The following is a 16,718-nucleotide window of genomic DNA, read 5'->3' on the forward strand; positions in this document are numbered from 1 at the left end:
CATCACTGTGTGGGGGGAATCACAGACACACCCCCCCCGTCCCATCACTGTGTGTGGGGGAATCACAGACACAGACCACCGTCCCATCACTGTGTGTGAGGGAATCACAGACACAGACCCCCGTCCCATCACTGTGTGGGGGGAATCACAGACACAGACCCCCATCCCATCACTGTGTGTGGGGGAATCACAGACACAGACCCCCGTCCCATCACTGTGTGGGGGGAATCACAGACACAGACCCCCGTCCCATCACTGTGTGTGAGGGAATCACAGACACAGACCCCCGTCCCATCACTGTGTGTGGGGGAATCACAGACACAGACCCCCGTCCCATCACTGTGTGTGAGGGAATCACAGACACAGACCCCCGTCCCATCACTGTGTGTGGGGGAATCACAGACACAGACCCCCGTCCCATCACTGTGTGTGAGGGAATCACAGACACAGACCCCCGTCCCATCACTGTGTGTGGGGGAATCACAGACACAGACCCCCGTCCCATCACTGTGTGTGAGGGAATCACAGACACAGACCCCCGTCCCATCACTGTGTGTGGGGGAATCACAGACACAGACCCCCGTCCCATCACTGTGTGTGGGGGAATCACAGACACAGACCCCCGTCCCATCACTGTGTGGGGGGGAATCACAGACACAGACCCCCGTCCCATCACTGTGTGTGGGGGAATCACAGACACAGACCCCCGTCCCATCACTGTGTGGGGGGGAATCACAGACACAGACCCCCGTCCCATCACCGTGTGTGAGGGAATGACAGACACAGACCCCCGTCCCATCACTGTGTGTGAGGGAATCACAGACACAGACCCCCGTCCCATCACTGTGTGTGGGGGAATCACAGACACAGACCCCTGTCCCATCACTGTGTGTGAGGGAATCACAGACACAGACCCCCGTCCCATCACTGTGTGTGAGGGAATCACAGACACAGACCCCCGTCCCATCACTGTGTGTGGGGGAATCACAGACACAGACCCCCGTCCCATCACCGTGTGTGTGAGGGAATCACAGACACAGACCCCCGTCCCATCACTGTGTGTGGGGGAATCACAGACACAGACCCCCCGTCCCATCACTGTGTGTGGGGGAATCACAGACACAGACCCCCGTCCCATTACTGTGTGTGGGGGAATCACAGACACAGACCCCCGTCCCATCACTGTGTGTGAGGGAATCACAGACACAGACCCCCGTCCCATCACTGTGTGGGGGGGAATCACAGACACAGACCCCCGTCCCATCACTGTGTGTGAGGGAATCACAGACACAGACCCCCGTCCCATCACTGTGTGTGGGGGAATCACAGACACAGACCCCCGTCCCATCACTGTGTGTGGGGGAATCACAGACACAGACCCCCCCGCCGTCCCATCACTGTGTGTGGGGGAATCACAGACACAGACCCCCGTCCCATCACTGTGTGTGGGGGAATCACAGACACAGACCCCCGTCCCATCACTGTGTGTGGGGGAATCACAGACACAGACCCCCGTCCCATCACTGTGTGTGGGGGAATCACAGACACAGACCCCCCGTCCCATCACTGTGTGTGAGGGAATCACAGACACAGACCCCCGTCCCATCACTGTGTGTGGGGGAATCACAGACACAGACCCCCGTCCCATCACTGTGTGTGGGGGAATCACAGACACAGACCCCCGTCCCATCACTGTGTGAGGGGGAATCACAGACATAGACCCCCGTCCCATCACTGTGTGTGGGGGAATCACAGACACAGACCCCCGTCCCATCACTGTGTGTGGGGGAATCACAGACACAGACCCCCCGTCCCAGCACTGTGTGTGGGGGAATCACAGACACAGACCCCCGTCCCATCACTGTGTGTGGGGGAATCACAGACACAGACCCCCGTCCCATCACTGTGTGTGGGGGAATCACAGACACAGACCCCCGTCCCATCACTGTGTGTGGGGGAATCACAGACACAGACCCCCGTCCCATCACTGTGTGTGAGGGGGTATCACAGACACAGACCCCCGTCCCATCACTGTGTGTGGGGGAATCACAGACACAGACCCCCGTCCCATCACTGTGTGTGGGGGAATCACAGACACAGACCCCCGTCCCATCACTGTGTGGTGGAGCATTCCTGAGAGTGAACTTTGAGTGACGGGTTGGGTGAACGTTGTGCTCTCAGGAGCAGTTTTTGAGTCGTGTTGATTAATGGGATAGAGTGCTCGAGTGCCACCTAGAGGATTTAATGGAGACCAGATTGAAGCATTCTGAAAATATCTGTACTATTTCCTCATTAATAGCCGAATTGGGCACAGTTCACTGATGTTAATGGAGTTAAAATGTTTTGTGAAGGTCCTAAAGAAGGAGCTGGATGGGCTGAACAGCCTTTGTCATTCTTATTATGAGTAGGGGAGTCCAGAACAAGGGGGCAAAACCTTAAAATTAGAGCTCGGTCGTTCAGGGGTGATGTCAGGAAGCACTTCTTCACACAAAGGGTAGTGGAAATCTGGAACTCTCTCCCCCAAAAAGCTGTTGAGGCTGGGGGTCAATTGAAAATTTCAACACTGAGATTGATAGATTTTTGTTCGGTCAGGGTATTAAGGGTTAGGGAACCAAGGTGAGTAAATGGAGTTAAGATACAGATTAGCCATGATATCATTGAATGGCAGAACAGGCTCGAAGGGCTGAATGGCCTCCTCCTGTTCCTATGAGTGAACTGCACTGTTGAGCGGATTTAGAGCAAGATGTCAATGTACTTCCAGCAACAGACAACTGACTCCCACCATCAAAGGTGTAACATTACAAATATAATTGGTGGCTTTGACATCAACAGTCACGTTTAACAGAGGGGTAATCTTCGAAAATAAGATCGTGGATTAATACCTTGACCAGATTCTCATGAAATGGTTTGTTTTGGCCCAGCAGAGGTGCAACGTACTGATGAGACATGACTGTTTGTTGTTTGTATGCTTTCAGTGAGAAATCCTGTGATTAGGACTGATTTCTGAAGGTTGAAAATCACAGTTAATTTGCCATGTCAGTTTGCTAATGGGACGCTCTCTGTTAAACCACGGTCTGCATATCGAGTAATAGCCACGCTGGATCGGCCCACTATGGAGAAGTGTAGAAAGGACCTTAGGTGTCTTCCAGCCATCGAGTACATTCAGTGCCCACGTGCAACCTGCCAATACAGAAGGACGATGTAACTCAGTTAAAGGAAGGGACACTGAAAATAACGGGGCCTGAACATCATGTCTGAGAAAAGAAGCTAAATGGAGGAAGCAACTCAGTTAGATTTCGCCCTGAGGCACACAGCTTGTTTTGCACTAATGTTGTCCTAATTGTTGCATGAATTTAACACAGGGATCATTACTCTTGCACAACGGCCCACAAACCTCTGAGCTTTCCCATTCTGTTATTTGCAAATGCAGGCACTTATACAATGAGAAGTCAGTTTCGTAAGAAATGTGGTTGCAGAAATTGAAAATACTGAGTACAAATCCATCGCTGCAAAAAATAAGAAGCAGAATAAATAAATGTATTGCGACACAGAGCTGTGAGTCCTCCTGAGCCCAGCTACACGACGCTGAAGAAGCATGTCTGAGTTAAGAAGCTGGCTGCCCTGCCTCACATCAGATGCAACGTCTCCTGGCATTGCTGGGACCTTTGCAGCATGAACAGGAAGCACTTGGAACAGATAGTTTCCATCATTTTACTGTGAAGAATGGGCAAAATTTGGCTGTGAATGAACTTAACAACAACAACAACTTGCACTTATATAGCATCTTCAATGTAGTAAAATATTTCACAGGAGCGTAATGAGACAAAAAATTTGACAGCGAGCCAAAGAAGGAGACATTAGAACAAATGTTTAGTTAAAGAGGTAGGTTTTAAGCAGCCTCTTAAACGAGGAGAGGTGGAGAGGTTTAGGGAGGGAATTCCAGAGATTAGATGCCTAGACAGCTAAAGACATGGCCGCCAATGGTGTGGTGAAGGAAATTGGGGATGTGCAAGAGGCCAGAATTGGAGGAGTGCAGAGATCTCGGAGGGTTGTAGGGCTGGAGGAGGTTACAGAGATAGGGAGGGGTGAGGCCATGGAGGGATTTGAACACAAGGATGAGAATTTCAAAATCGAGGCTTTGCCGGACCAGGAGCCAATGTAGGTCAGTGAGCACAGGGGTGATGGGTGAACGGGACTTGGTGCGAGTTAGGATACGGGCAGCAGAGTTTTGGATGAGCTGAAGTTTATGGAGGGTGGAAGATGGGAGGCCGGCCAGGAGAGTATTGGAATAGTCCAGTCTGGAGGTAACAAAGGCACGGATGAGGGTTTTAGCAGCAGATGAGTTGAGGCCAGGGCGGAGACAGGTGATGTTATGGAGGTGGAAGTAGGCGGTCTTGTGATGGAGTGGATATGTGGTCAGAAGCTCATCTCAGGGTCAAATAGGACGCCAGGGTTGCGAATGGTTTGGTTCAGCCTCAGACAGTGACCAGGGAGAGGGATGGAGTCGGTGGCTAGGGAATGGAGTTTGTGGTGGAAGCTAAGAGCAGAACACACCAAGGGGAGAGAAGATTTAATGTTCACCATGTTATTGTTAACATTAGGGCAATAATATGTCCATTATTAACAGGGCACTGAAAACCAGCAGCTGTGAAACACTTTATTTATTGTTTTAAAAATACAAAAAGTACTTGTCTACAAAAAATACTTATCTACGTTATTCTGCGGTGAGTGGCTCACCTCCAAACCCTTCAAAGCCTTTCCACCGCCTGCAAGGCACAAGTGAGGAGTGTGATGGAATACCCTCTCCTTGTCTGGATGGGTGCAGCTGCAAAAATACTTAAGAAGCTCGATACCATCCAGGACAAAGCAGCCCGCTTGATTGGCACCCCATCCACCACCCTAAATATTCACTCCCTTCACCACCGGCGCACCGTGGCTGCAGTGTGTACCATCCACAGGATGCACTGCAGCAACTCGCCAAGGCTTCTTCGACAGCACCTCCCAAACCCACGACCTCTACCACCTAGAAGGACAAGAGCAGCAGGCACATGGGAACAACACCACCTGCACGTTCCCCTCCAAGTCACACACCATCCCGACTTGGAAATATATCGGCCGTTCCTTCATTGTCGCTGGGTCAAAATCCTGGAACTCCCTTCCTAACAGCACTGTGGGAGAACCTTCACCACACAGACTGCAGCGGTTCAAGAAGGCGGCTCACCACCACCTTCTCAAGGGCAATTAGGGATGGGCAATAAATGCTGGCCGTGACAGTGATACCCCAAAAATTAATTTAAAGAAATAAATACTTATCCATAAAAATACTTATCTATAAGAAATAAATAGCTATAAGAATTACGTATCTACAAAACAAACTTATGAGCAAAAAATTCTTATCTACAAAAATATTAATGGATAAAAAAAAATCAACAAAAATGCTGATCTATGAAAATACTTATCTACAAAAAAAAACTTATCTATAAAAATACTGAACTGCCTCTAAACCACAAGAAGTTAAAACAAAATATGAAAAGTTAAAAGCAAACAGTAAACTTTTTTTGTATGCACTTGACTGCCTGTTGGACCATCCTATTCACAAGCCATGTGGGCGGGGAGGGCGCACCCCGTTACGTGTATAACTCATACCCGCTCCGTTTGTAATTTAAATGATTTCTTACCTATCCAGGTTCCGGGGCATGCCCCGGTTGCCTATTTAAAAAGGGGGGGGAATGGCAGGCTGAGCAATGTCGCGGAGCGAGTCAAGCTGTTGCAAACAATGCTCGGGATCTGCGTACTGCTCCTTTGGCTCGGACTCTTTAACCAGCTGCATGCGCTGGGTCCGATGATAGAGTGCGCCCCGTGCAATGAGCAGGCGATGTCCGCCTGCCACCCCCCCAGGGGCTGTGAGCTGGTGAGAGAGTCCGGCTGCGGCTGCTGCCTGACATGCGCGCTGGCGGAGGGAGCGGCGTGCGGGGTGTACAGTGAGAGCTGTGCGTCCGGCCTGAAGTGTGTGCCCCGCGGCGGGGAGAGGGCGCCGCTCCAGGCGCTGCTACAGGGCCGGGGTATATGTAAGAGGTCGAAGGGGAAGAACCAGGTTCAGCACACGGGTGAGTGGACACGACCGGACAGAATGAAGATATTTAAATAAAGTGTGTGCATAATTTATCATTGAAATTAATTTATTCAGCGATTTAAATAGATGTCAATTGAGGATTGATATCGTTTCCTTCAAATTCCATTAGACTGTTACATGGACTGTAAATGGGACTATTTATGGCCATGTGCAAACACTTCAAAAACCAAATCATAAAAGATCTATTCACTGAGACAGTGACAGTCAGAGGGTGAATAAGGAGGTCAGTGGGGAGAAGACAGTTTAAAGAAATGGAGTGGGAGCATGATCAGAGTTAAATGTTTGAGGTTTTTTATTAAGAAACTTAGGCAGAGGATCAGTGTGTGTGTGTTGACATCAACAAGTTGCATTTTATAACAGTGAGCAGTAAAGGGGCTTGGTTGTGATGCCCCTTCAATGGTTGAATATCCTGTCAACATTCACTGTCTAGGCTGAAACATGAAGAGTGGGCACTGGGTAAGGTCCCTGAGTACCAATAGGGCGCCAGGGGAGAGAGCATTTAAAGTGTTTTATTGTAGGGGAGGGAAGACTGAAGGAAGTGAGGATTTTTACAGTTTTGAGATCCTACTAAAACAGGTTTGAATAAGAGTTCAATGAATTGTAATTTCAACACTGTGAGGATGTGGGAGTGTGTAGTAATCTAAATGTTGAATGCGCAGGGAAGTATCTCTGGACTGCTATAGTAGTTGTATTGCTGTCTAAAAGAAAGAGCATTGATAGTGCCTTTCAGGTTCTCAGGGCATGCCAATGAAGTGCAGTCACTGTTGTAATGTAGGAAATGCAGCAGCTAATTTGCGCACAGCAAGATCCCATAGACACCAATGAAATAAATGATCAGATAATCTGTTTTAATAATATTGGTTGTGGGATAAGTATTGGCCAGGACACTGAGGAGAACTCCTCCACTCCTCTTCAGATAGTGCTATGGGATCTTTTATGTCCAACTGGGGGCCTCTGTTTAACGTCTCATCTGAAAGATGGCCCCTCTGACAGTGCAGCACTCCCTCAGTACAGCACTGGGAGTGTCAGCCTGGATTATGTGCTCAAGTCTCTGGAGTGGGACTTGAATCCACGAACTGCTGACTCCGAGGTGAACATGTTACTACTGAGCCAGCACTCACACCCACTCTGATTAAAAACAAAAAGTTAGCTGCACTAGTTTGAGGGGGAGACACAAGGCATTAATGCTAAGATTGAAAACCGTCTGTGACCCAGTGGATCGAGCTGGTCTCATCCTTTCAAAAATCATCAGGTAAGACTAAACTTACTGAGTTCCCCCTGCTGACAGAACCAGTACTGCAAGAGAAGCACCCAGTCCTAATACAGTAAATGGCATTTGTTCGCTCTGTATTCGGCAGAAGTAGTCTGTGTGTTGGTTGTGAAGACTTCTAATGAAACTGCAGATGGAGTATGTGCTTTGGAGTATGTTAGTGTGGGGCGTGTGAGGCAATTGTGCTGAATCTATTTGAAATATGTATTTCTATTCGCTGAGTAAGAGTGATCTCAGGCCCTCTATCTGAGCTGATCTATTCATATTCCTGCAGGAAAGCCCCTGGATGCTGACGGGAAATATCCCTTGGCAAGGAGGGAGCACGATGGCAAAAACAATGGAATGCAGCCTGCAAATCCCAGCCAGCGTTTGGCACTGAAACCTCATCAAGGAAATCGCCGATCACCAAAGGGAACAGTGTGCACTATAGTGAACCCTTCCAAACCTGCACTGACCACCACACCAGTGCCAGATTCTGAATATGTAAGTGTCACACTTGGGGTGAACATTATGCACTGCAGAAAATTCAAAGTATATTTAGGGGTTGCTACACTGGAGCATCGGACTCCTGTCCTGGAATTGGAGCAGTTTGATTCACAGATTTAAGTTGTTAATGGCCGCATCAGTGTAAATAACAAGTGTGTCCTGTAATCTAAATGAGGCAGTTGTGTGTCCATTCTGTGTGTCTGATCATGCTACAGTCAGCAGGACTAGAGTCTTGTGAATTGAATGAGTCCTCGTGGGCAAAAATGGATATTTGGGTGGGATTCCTGTCAAACATCACACTTTCAATATGTAAAGAAAGAACTTGCATTTTTTTTTATTCATTCATGGGATGTGGGCGTCGCTGGCGAGGCCGGCATTTATTGCCCATCCCTAATTGCCCTTGAGAAGGTGGTGGTGAGCCGCCTTCTTGAACCATTGCAGTCCGTGTGGTGACGGTTCTCCCACAGTGCTGTTAGGAAGGGAGTTCCAGGATTTTGACCCAGCGACGATGAAGGAACGACGATATGTTTCCAAGTCGGGATGGTGTGTGACTTGGAGGGGAACATGCAGGTGGTGGTGTTCCCATACACCTGCTGCTCTTGTCCTATTTATATAGCGCCTTTCACAATCTCAGGATGGCCTGAAGTATTTTACAGCCAATGAAGTACTTTTTGAAGTGTAGTCAGTGTTGCAATGTAGGAAACGCGGCAGTCAATTTGTGCACTGTGTGTAGCAAATTAAATTGTAGATGTGAGCATAATATAAAGTTCAAGAAAATCCCAAATGCAAAATAATCTATAAATAGAGCAAGCACTTGCTTCAGTTCTGTATTTCTTCTGAAATTCTGGTGACTGATTCAGGTGAAGGCTCACTTTGAATTCCCTACTTGAAGAATGTGGCACTCTGGTGTACTGGTACAGAAAGCTTTACCAGAGATTAAACTGATAAAACTTGCAGTGCCAATATCCAGCACTTCATACAAACTTCAGTAGGAATATAAATGAAGAATAGTTGACCCATTTAAAAACTCTTCTCCGTGTGTTTCCAGATTATCTGACCATTTCTGCTTCGTAACTTGATTTAGTTCTAAATGTTAATTCTAGCCTGTGAAAGCGGCTGAGTTTAGCTTCCCCCATTCAGAAGTGTGAGTTCGCACACACCACGTTGTAGTCGAATCAAGTAAATGGGTTACTGCAGGTGGGGTCATTGTTTAAATCATGGGATCACACAACCCTGAGCACACTGCAGGTAAAAGGAACGATTCACTCCTGTCTGGGACTGTACGGCCCGTGTGTGTCTCAGTGTCAGCTCCTGTACATGTACAACACACAGTGGGTAAAAGGGAACGATTCACTCCCGTCTGGTACTGTACGGTCCGTGTGTGTCTGTGTCAGCTCCTGTACATGTACAGTACACAGTGGGTAAAAGGGAACGATTCACTCCTGTACACAGCGGGTAAAACAACAACTTGCATTTATATAGCACCTTTTAACATAGTAAAACGTCTCAAGGTGCTTCACAGGAGTGTTATCAGACAAAATTTCATACCGAGCCACATAAGGAGACATTAGGACAGGTGAGCAAAAGATTGGTCAAAGAGGTAGGTTTTAAGGAGGAGGGAGAGGTTTAGTGTGGGAGTTCCAGAGCTTAGGGCCTAGGCAGCTGAAGGCACGGCCGCCAATGGTGGTGAAGAAAATCGGATGTGCAAGAGGCCAGAATTAGAGGAGTGCAGAGCTAGGTCATGGAGGGATTTGAAAACGAGGATGAGAATTTTAAAATCGAGGCGTAGCTGGACCAGGAGTCGGTGTAGGTCAGTGAGCACAGGGGTGATGGGTGAACGGGACTTGGTGCGAGTCAGGATACGGGCAGCAGAGATTTGGACGAGCTCAAGTTTATGGAAGGAGGGAGGCGGCCAGGAGGGCAATGGAATAGTTGAGTCTGGAGGAAATTAGGGTTTTAGCAGCAAATGAGCTGAGGCAGGGGTGGAGACGGGCGATATTACGGAGGTAGAAGTCGGTGGTGTTGGTGATGGAGCGGATTCAGGAGAGATGGGCTTCAATGGGAGAGTTGGGATACGAGGGGGATGGTCTTCAATGGACAAACTAGCCTCTTCACATACCTGACTTGGTTTTTAACTAATTGTTTGTCTGCACTTAGGGCCCATGTCGGAGGGAGATGGAATCGATTCTACAGGATCTGAAGCCGGAGTTTTTCCGCAGCCCAGAGGACATCTACATCCCGAATTGTGATAAGAGAGGATTCTACCGGAGCAAACAGGTAAATAATGAACCCAGTCACAGTAATAAACTGGGTAAAAGATACCAATGGTCATCAATCACAATTGAGGAGCCCCTCGCCCACCAAACCAATGGTGAAATCCAAAGGAAAATGGTGTGCAAGTGGAGGGGTAATAGACTTCAGTTTTCTGAAGAGTCTGACTACATAACATTGTAGGAAACATTACGTTAATAGGCTGTGTTTTTCCTCCCTGTTGTCAGGGGACATGGAGGCCAATTGTAGTCCCAACCTCTACCTTGGGTGCAATCAGCTAACTCAACACTGGCCAAAGATAGGACCTTCCTGGTCTATATAACTCTGTGCCAGTCATGGAGTTACATGTGCTTGTGTGGTAAAGGCAGAAGCCTGGATTTTCTGACTGATCGTTTTAATGCTTTTGTTAACCCATTTAAAATGAATACGGTACAGTCACTGTTGTGAATGGGTTACTGCCGGCGATAATAATGGCAACTGGAAAATTTAGGCTAAAATTACTACACTCCACCAGAAGCTGGGGAGAGGGGAAAGAAAAGGCCCTGAAACCTGGTCAGTGGCGTAAGTGAATGGGCTGAGGTGTTTACTGTTGCTCCTTCATGCCTGTGTTCTGCTATAATAATAGGGATGGAGTTATGTCCAAGGTTAGATCTGTTCTGCTATGCTGTATTTGTCCTTTTGGTACCATAGTTGTTATTTAGTGACCGTATATCACTAATGTGTCTACATGTAGAGGGGCTGGAGGTTCTGTTCTCACGAGTTTATTGTTGGAATGTAACATGACTCACTCACTGATTCTGTGTGGAAACCCACAATCCCAACCAAGGGCCACCCCCAGGGATGCTGCCCCAAGGAGAGATGGGATGGGGGCTGTGGGAACTCCCCCACACACGGGGCTCCTCATTCCAGTCAGTTCACTGTGGGCGGTTCCCAGCTGGAGGGTGGGTATTAACCCTTGAAGGGACAAACCAAACTATGGGCCCAATAGTTCTATTTTAATGGGCCTTTTCACCCACTGAGACCTGGGATAACCCGGTCTCCTCAGAGCATTCCTAGTCTCCTTTTGTTGGAGAGCAAGAAAAGGAGCATTGAATCCCAGCTCGGTCAGCACCCCACAGCTGGGGAGTGCCCAGAGGTATGAAGAGCCGTGAGTCTGCTGAGGGAGATGGTGGAGGGTGAACAGCTGTGGCACCCCACTCTTTACAAACATAATTTGTAGCTCCATTTAGATGTTAACTGACTTATAAATGTCACTTGACTAAGTGTGCCTCAATGGTACCACTCTCACGTCTTAGTCAAAAGGTCATGGGTTCAAGTCCCACTCCAGAGACTTGAGCACAAAATCCAGGCTGACACTCCAGTGCAGTACTGAGGGAGTGCTGCACTGTCGGAGGGTCCCGTCTTTTGGATGAGATGTTAAACCGAGGCCCCGTCTAAACTCAGGTGAATGTAAAAAATCCAATGGCACTATTTAGGAGAAGGGTAGGGGTGTTCTTCCCAGTGTCCTGAGACCATAAGAAATAGGAGCAAGAGTAGGCCATTCAGCCCCTCGAGCCTGCTCCGCCATTCAATCAGATCATGGCTGATCTTCAACCTCAACTCCACTTTCCCGCCCGATCCCCATATCCCCTGATTCCCCTAGAGTCCAAAAATCTATTGCTCTCAGCCTTGAATATACTCAATGAGCAAGCATCCACAGCCCTCTGTCCAATATTTATCACTAAAACAGATTATCTGCTCATTATCTCATTGCTGTTTGTGGGACCTTTCTGCTGCGTTTCCTAAATTACAACAGTGACTACATTTCGAGAGTACTTCATTGGTTTTAAAGCGCTTTGGGACATCCCAAGGTCGTGCAAGGTATTGTTAAATGCAAGTTCATTCTTCCCCCTTCCAATGACACAAGATGTTTTTAATGTTTCACAGTGCAAACCATCAAAAGGCAGAAAACGGGGTCACTGCTGGTGTGTGGATCAATATGGTCATTCACTTCCTGGGTCACAGAGCAGGAAGAGGCCTGTGTCCTGTGCGCATAGCACATCTTCTGAAGAGGTCGGATATTAGTTTGTGCAGGGCAACTGCCCTCTGAGGACAGCACTGCCTGAAGTTTCTGAAGCGAAGATTAAACTAGAAACGGAATCCCTCCAACCAACCGCCTTGCTCTGTACCTGTAGGTCAGCTCCCAGAATGGGCTTGTAGGCTTTCCTGGATTCACACCTGATGGAAGTAGTTTAGTTTAAAGATTAGAAAACACGTATCAACTGCTTTGAAATCCGACTTTAATTCTGATTCCTACTCGTTCCAAACATGGGGCCAAATTCTTTTGCCAAACTGCTTCAGTGCCCAGTCCCTGGCATTAACATAACCCACTGGCATGATTTGACCGTTTTATTCCAGTATCTGCCTCGAGTTGGAGCTACAGGAGGTCCTTCTGGTGAAGATGTTTCTGGTAGAACACTAAGGTTAGGGCTGGTACTGCCATTTCACAGGCCGTGACATCCAGAAAATCGTGGCGAGCTTCCCCTGGTGGCTCGGTGAGTAAATCCACCAGCAGAATTGGTACTGAGCCACACAGGCCACAGAACCTGGATCCCCGGTTCGATCCCTGGTCAGTGCTGTGCTGATTCCTATCCAATGATCCCTGCTGGAAAGTGCACATTTGTGGGTGTTCAGATCAGCTGTGATACCCTCTCAGTTGCATAGCTTGTTGACTCTCTCCATTTAGGCTCTCCCACAAACGATGACTAGTCGTGTGAGATACTGTCTGTGGAGCCATTCCCCAGCATGTATCAGCACCTTCGGGAGAGCAGGAAATTAGAAAGAGACACAAGTACTGAACCAGCTTAATGGGTGCGGTGGCATAGAGGTTATGTTACTGAACCAGTAATCCAGAGGCCTGGACTAAACGATGAGAATGTGAGTTCTCATCCCTCCATGGCAGTTTGAGAATTTGAGTTCAGTTTTAAAAATCTAGAAATAAAAATCTGGTCTCCAATCAAAAAGTGACCATGAAGCTGTCAAATTGTCGTTCACTAATGGCCTTTATAGGGAAGGAAACCTGCCGTCCTTACCCGGTCTGGGCCTATATGTGAGTCCAGTCCTACACCAATGTGGTTGACTCTTAAGTGGCCTAGCAATCACCCAGTTGTATCAGTAGAGATGGGAAATAAATGCTGGCCTTGCCAGTGATGCTCACATCCCAATTGAATTTAAAAAAAAATATATATATATAAAAATTTTGCCATTGGAAAATTTCATGTGCTACTTTTACAGATATGAGGAACCTAAGTTTGAAACCAGCCAATGGGACGAAGGTTTCCTCTGTCGACTGGCTGCCAATTTACCATCAATCGGCAGTCTCCATTCAGGAACCCCACGATGGCTGGTTTGAGAAATGGAAAAATGTCACATTGCTCCAATTCTCATCTTCCTTCCCTCTCCCCGGGACAGTGTAGAGGGAGCTTTACTCTGTATCTAACCCTGTACCTGCCCTGGGAGTGTTTGATGGGACAGTGTCGAGGGAGCTTTACTCTGTATCTAACCCTGTACCTGCCCTGGGAGTGTTTGATGGGACAGTGTAGAGGGAGATTTACTCTGTATCTAACCCGTGCTGTACCTGCCCTGGGAGTGTTTGATGGGACAGTGTAGAGGGAGATTTACTCTGTATCTAACCCTGTACCTACCCTGGGAGTGTTTGATGGGACAGTGTAGAGGGAGCTTTACTCTGTATCTAACCCGTGCTGTACCTGCCCTGGGAGTGTTTGATGGGACAGTGTAGAGGGAGATTTACTCTGTATCTAACCCTGTACCTGACCCTGGGAGTGTTTGATGGGACAGTGTAGAGGGAGCTTTACTCTGTATCTAACCCGTGCTGTACCTGCCCTGGGAGTGTTTGATGGGACAGTGTCGAGGGAGCTTTACTCTGTATTACTTTGTTACCTGTAGACTTAATTGTTCCATTGCTCTCCTGTCTGGCCTCCCACTTTGCACCCTCTGAGCTTCAGCTCATCCAAAACTCTGCCCGAAATGGATACTGTTTGTTTTTGAGCATTCACAGTTGCTCCTGCAGTGTTGCTCTACGCTGTGACAGTGTGTTTACCCCCAGCTCTGGATTTTTACTTGTAATTGTGAGCTATCCATAATGTTGCTGTGAGGTATTTTGTTGCCATCATAGTGCGTGGAGTTGAATTTAGTGCATTTGGCACAAGTGCGAGTGATCTAACCCTAAGGTCATGGCTGGGATTCTGACAAACCTCTGACACTGCATCAAGTGTCCAGATTATTTACATTTGATAGTTTCAGTCAACTTGTTTTCCTGTTTGCCCCCCTGCCCCGGCACAAAGTGTGCTTTCCAGCTGGGATTATTGCCACGTGTTCACTGGTCACTTCCACTCCACTGGTACTCTGTGCCCAACAGGCAAATGGCAGTCGAACTCCTGGCTAGTGTGGCTGGTGTATTCGAGTGGAGCCTGCAATTGTGCCAGAATTGTCCTCAACAACTATCCAAAAATGACATGTCCCTGCAATACCTCAACCAAGCACCAGGAGTGTCGTCTGATCGGGTGACTTGAGTTTCAAAGTACTTGGCCCATAAATTCATTGGTCTGGGCTGTTTGATGTGACTCCTCCACAAACATGATTTGAGTAAGTTTTCAAATCAGATATTATCAAACTTTTTGTTGATCTAATTTAAAAAGTTCAGGTTGAAGCTAGAAGCTGCCCATGTTACTGGCAGACAGCTGTGTAACTTCTATTCTGTCTTATTATCAAATCTCCTATAATTGGCACCTAGAAGGATTGTGTTTCGGAATAGCTGTGTATTGAATGAGACATTGAAGTTTGATTTTATTCCTTTTTAAAGATCGGTGCTGTGCAGAAATATGTTTGAACAGGTCGAAGGTTACTGTCCTGCTATTCCTCTTTAAATTTAATATTTTGAAATTGTTTAATTTAATATGAAATTTTCTGTTAAAAGTTCCCTGCTGACGGGGTCAGGATATATCTTGTGCTCGCACTATCCTTGATGTGTCTCTGGGGATGCAGCTTAGTATGGGCACACGGCCCAGGCAATTTTATCACTTTACAGGACTTGATAAGCACTATGTATTTTTTTTTACTGGGAATATGATGCACCTAAATATTTAAAGTCCATGAACAGAAATAGTGAAATGTGTCTAAAATCAATAAATGCTTCTTTGTGATAAGTTGGTGTTTTGAAATTTGGGATTTGTCCTTGCGATGTTAAATAAAATCTAATCTTTTAACAAATTTATTGCTATTTAATGTTCATCGTGTGTGACGTTGCTGGGGGAACCAATGTGCACAGCGCTTGATCATAAAAATGGAAAATGGTTAACCAATCACCATGTGGAGACTTGAGTGGGACTGTTCCTGAATTGGCTGGAGGAGAGACTGTTATAGACTGACCAGCAGGAGTCCACACTTCCAGTACAGGAGGGGAGCAAACTGGAGAAAACAGTTGGCCCTCAATGGCGAGAGGCTACTGCTTCTCGAATAAACACTTCATAGAATCAGCATTGCTAATAAATAACCAGTTTTATGTTTACGTAGAATCATTCAGCTCAGAAGGAGGCCGTTCGGCCCATCATGCCTGTGCCGGCTCTTTGAAAGAGCTATTCAATTAGTCCCACTCCCCTGCTCTTTCCCTGTAGCCCTGCACGTTTTTTCCACTTCAAGTATTAATCCAATTCCCTTTTGAAAGTTACTATTGAATCTGCTTCCACTGCCCTCTCAGGCAGTGCATTAATTTTAAACACTTCTATTAAATCTCCCTGTAACCTCCTCTGCTCTAGAGAATCTGGGGTTGTTCTCCTTAGTTTTGCCACATCACTTTTTAAAAAAATAAAATATTTATGATGCAGTAAAACTCAAGTCTTATGGTAATCGAGCAATGCCTGCTGAAGAGGTAATAATTAATCCCTTTACAATTGTTGATCCATTGCCCTCGATGCTGCCCTCAAATCGGATTGTTGGAATTTGTACACTGATTTGTCAATTTTTTTTTTTGGCATTCTTTCAAATGCATTTCATTCGGTGAAAGATAGACAGCTGGAACATTAAACAATTTCAGACACTGCGGCAACACAGGCATTGTGGGAAAGAGACTGTACCATCGTCTGGGGGCATCAATAATCCCACTGGGGTTGAGTAAATCCACCCACATTACCAAATAAAATGCTGCTGAAGAGTCTCAGGGTAAGGACTGTGACAGCAGCAGGAGGGACACTGACTGGACTGGGCTGAAAACAAGAGGAAGTACACTGACCCAATTGGGCTGGAGCAGTACTAACTCAAATAGAATGAGTGCAATTATGTGTCGTTTTTAATTCATTCATGGGATGTGGGCGTCGCTGGCGAGGCCGGCATTTATTGCCCATCCCTAATTGCCCTTGAGAAGGTGGTGGTGAGCCGCCTTCTTGAACCGCTGCAGTCCGTGTGATGACGGTTCTCCCACAATGCTGTTAGGAAGGGAGTTCCAGGATTTTGACCCAGCGACAATGAAGGAACGGCGATATATTTCCAAGTCGGGATGGTGTG

At 47.1% G+C, this 16,718-nt stretch overlaps 1 protein-coding gene across 1 annotated transcript; it reads left to right on the top strand.

Moving 5' to 3' along the window:
* The first annotated feature begins 5,738 nt into the window (after positions 1-5,738).
* LOC137307314 (insulin-like growth factor-binding protein 5) lies at positions 5,739-15,428 on the top strand. The gene is made up of 4 exons (XM_067976784.1): positions 5,739-6,107; positions 7,678-7,886; positions 10,047-10,166; positions 12,087-15,428. The coding sequence occupies exons 1-4, from the start codon at positions 5,777-5,779 to the stop codon at positions 12,222-12,224; spliced, it is 798 nt and encodes a 265-aa protein (XP_067832885.1). The 5' UTR covers positions 5,739-5,776; the 3' UTR covers positions 12,225-15,428.
* The last annotated feature ends 1,290 nt before the right edge of the window (positions 15,429-16,718 follow it).

Source organism: Heptranchias perlo, chromosome X, assembly GCF_035084215.1.
Source record: "Heptranchias perlo isolate sHepPer1 chromosome X, sHepPer1.hap1, whole genome shotgun sequence".
In the NCBI taxonomy this organism is placed as follows: Eukaryota; Metazoa; Chordata; class Chondrichthyes; order Hexanchiformes; family Hexanchidae; genus Heptranchias; species Heptranchias perlo.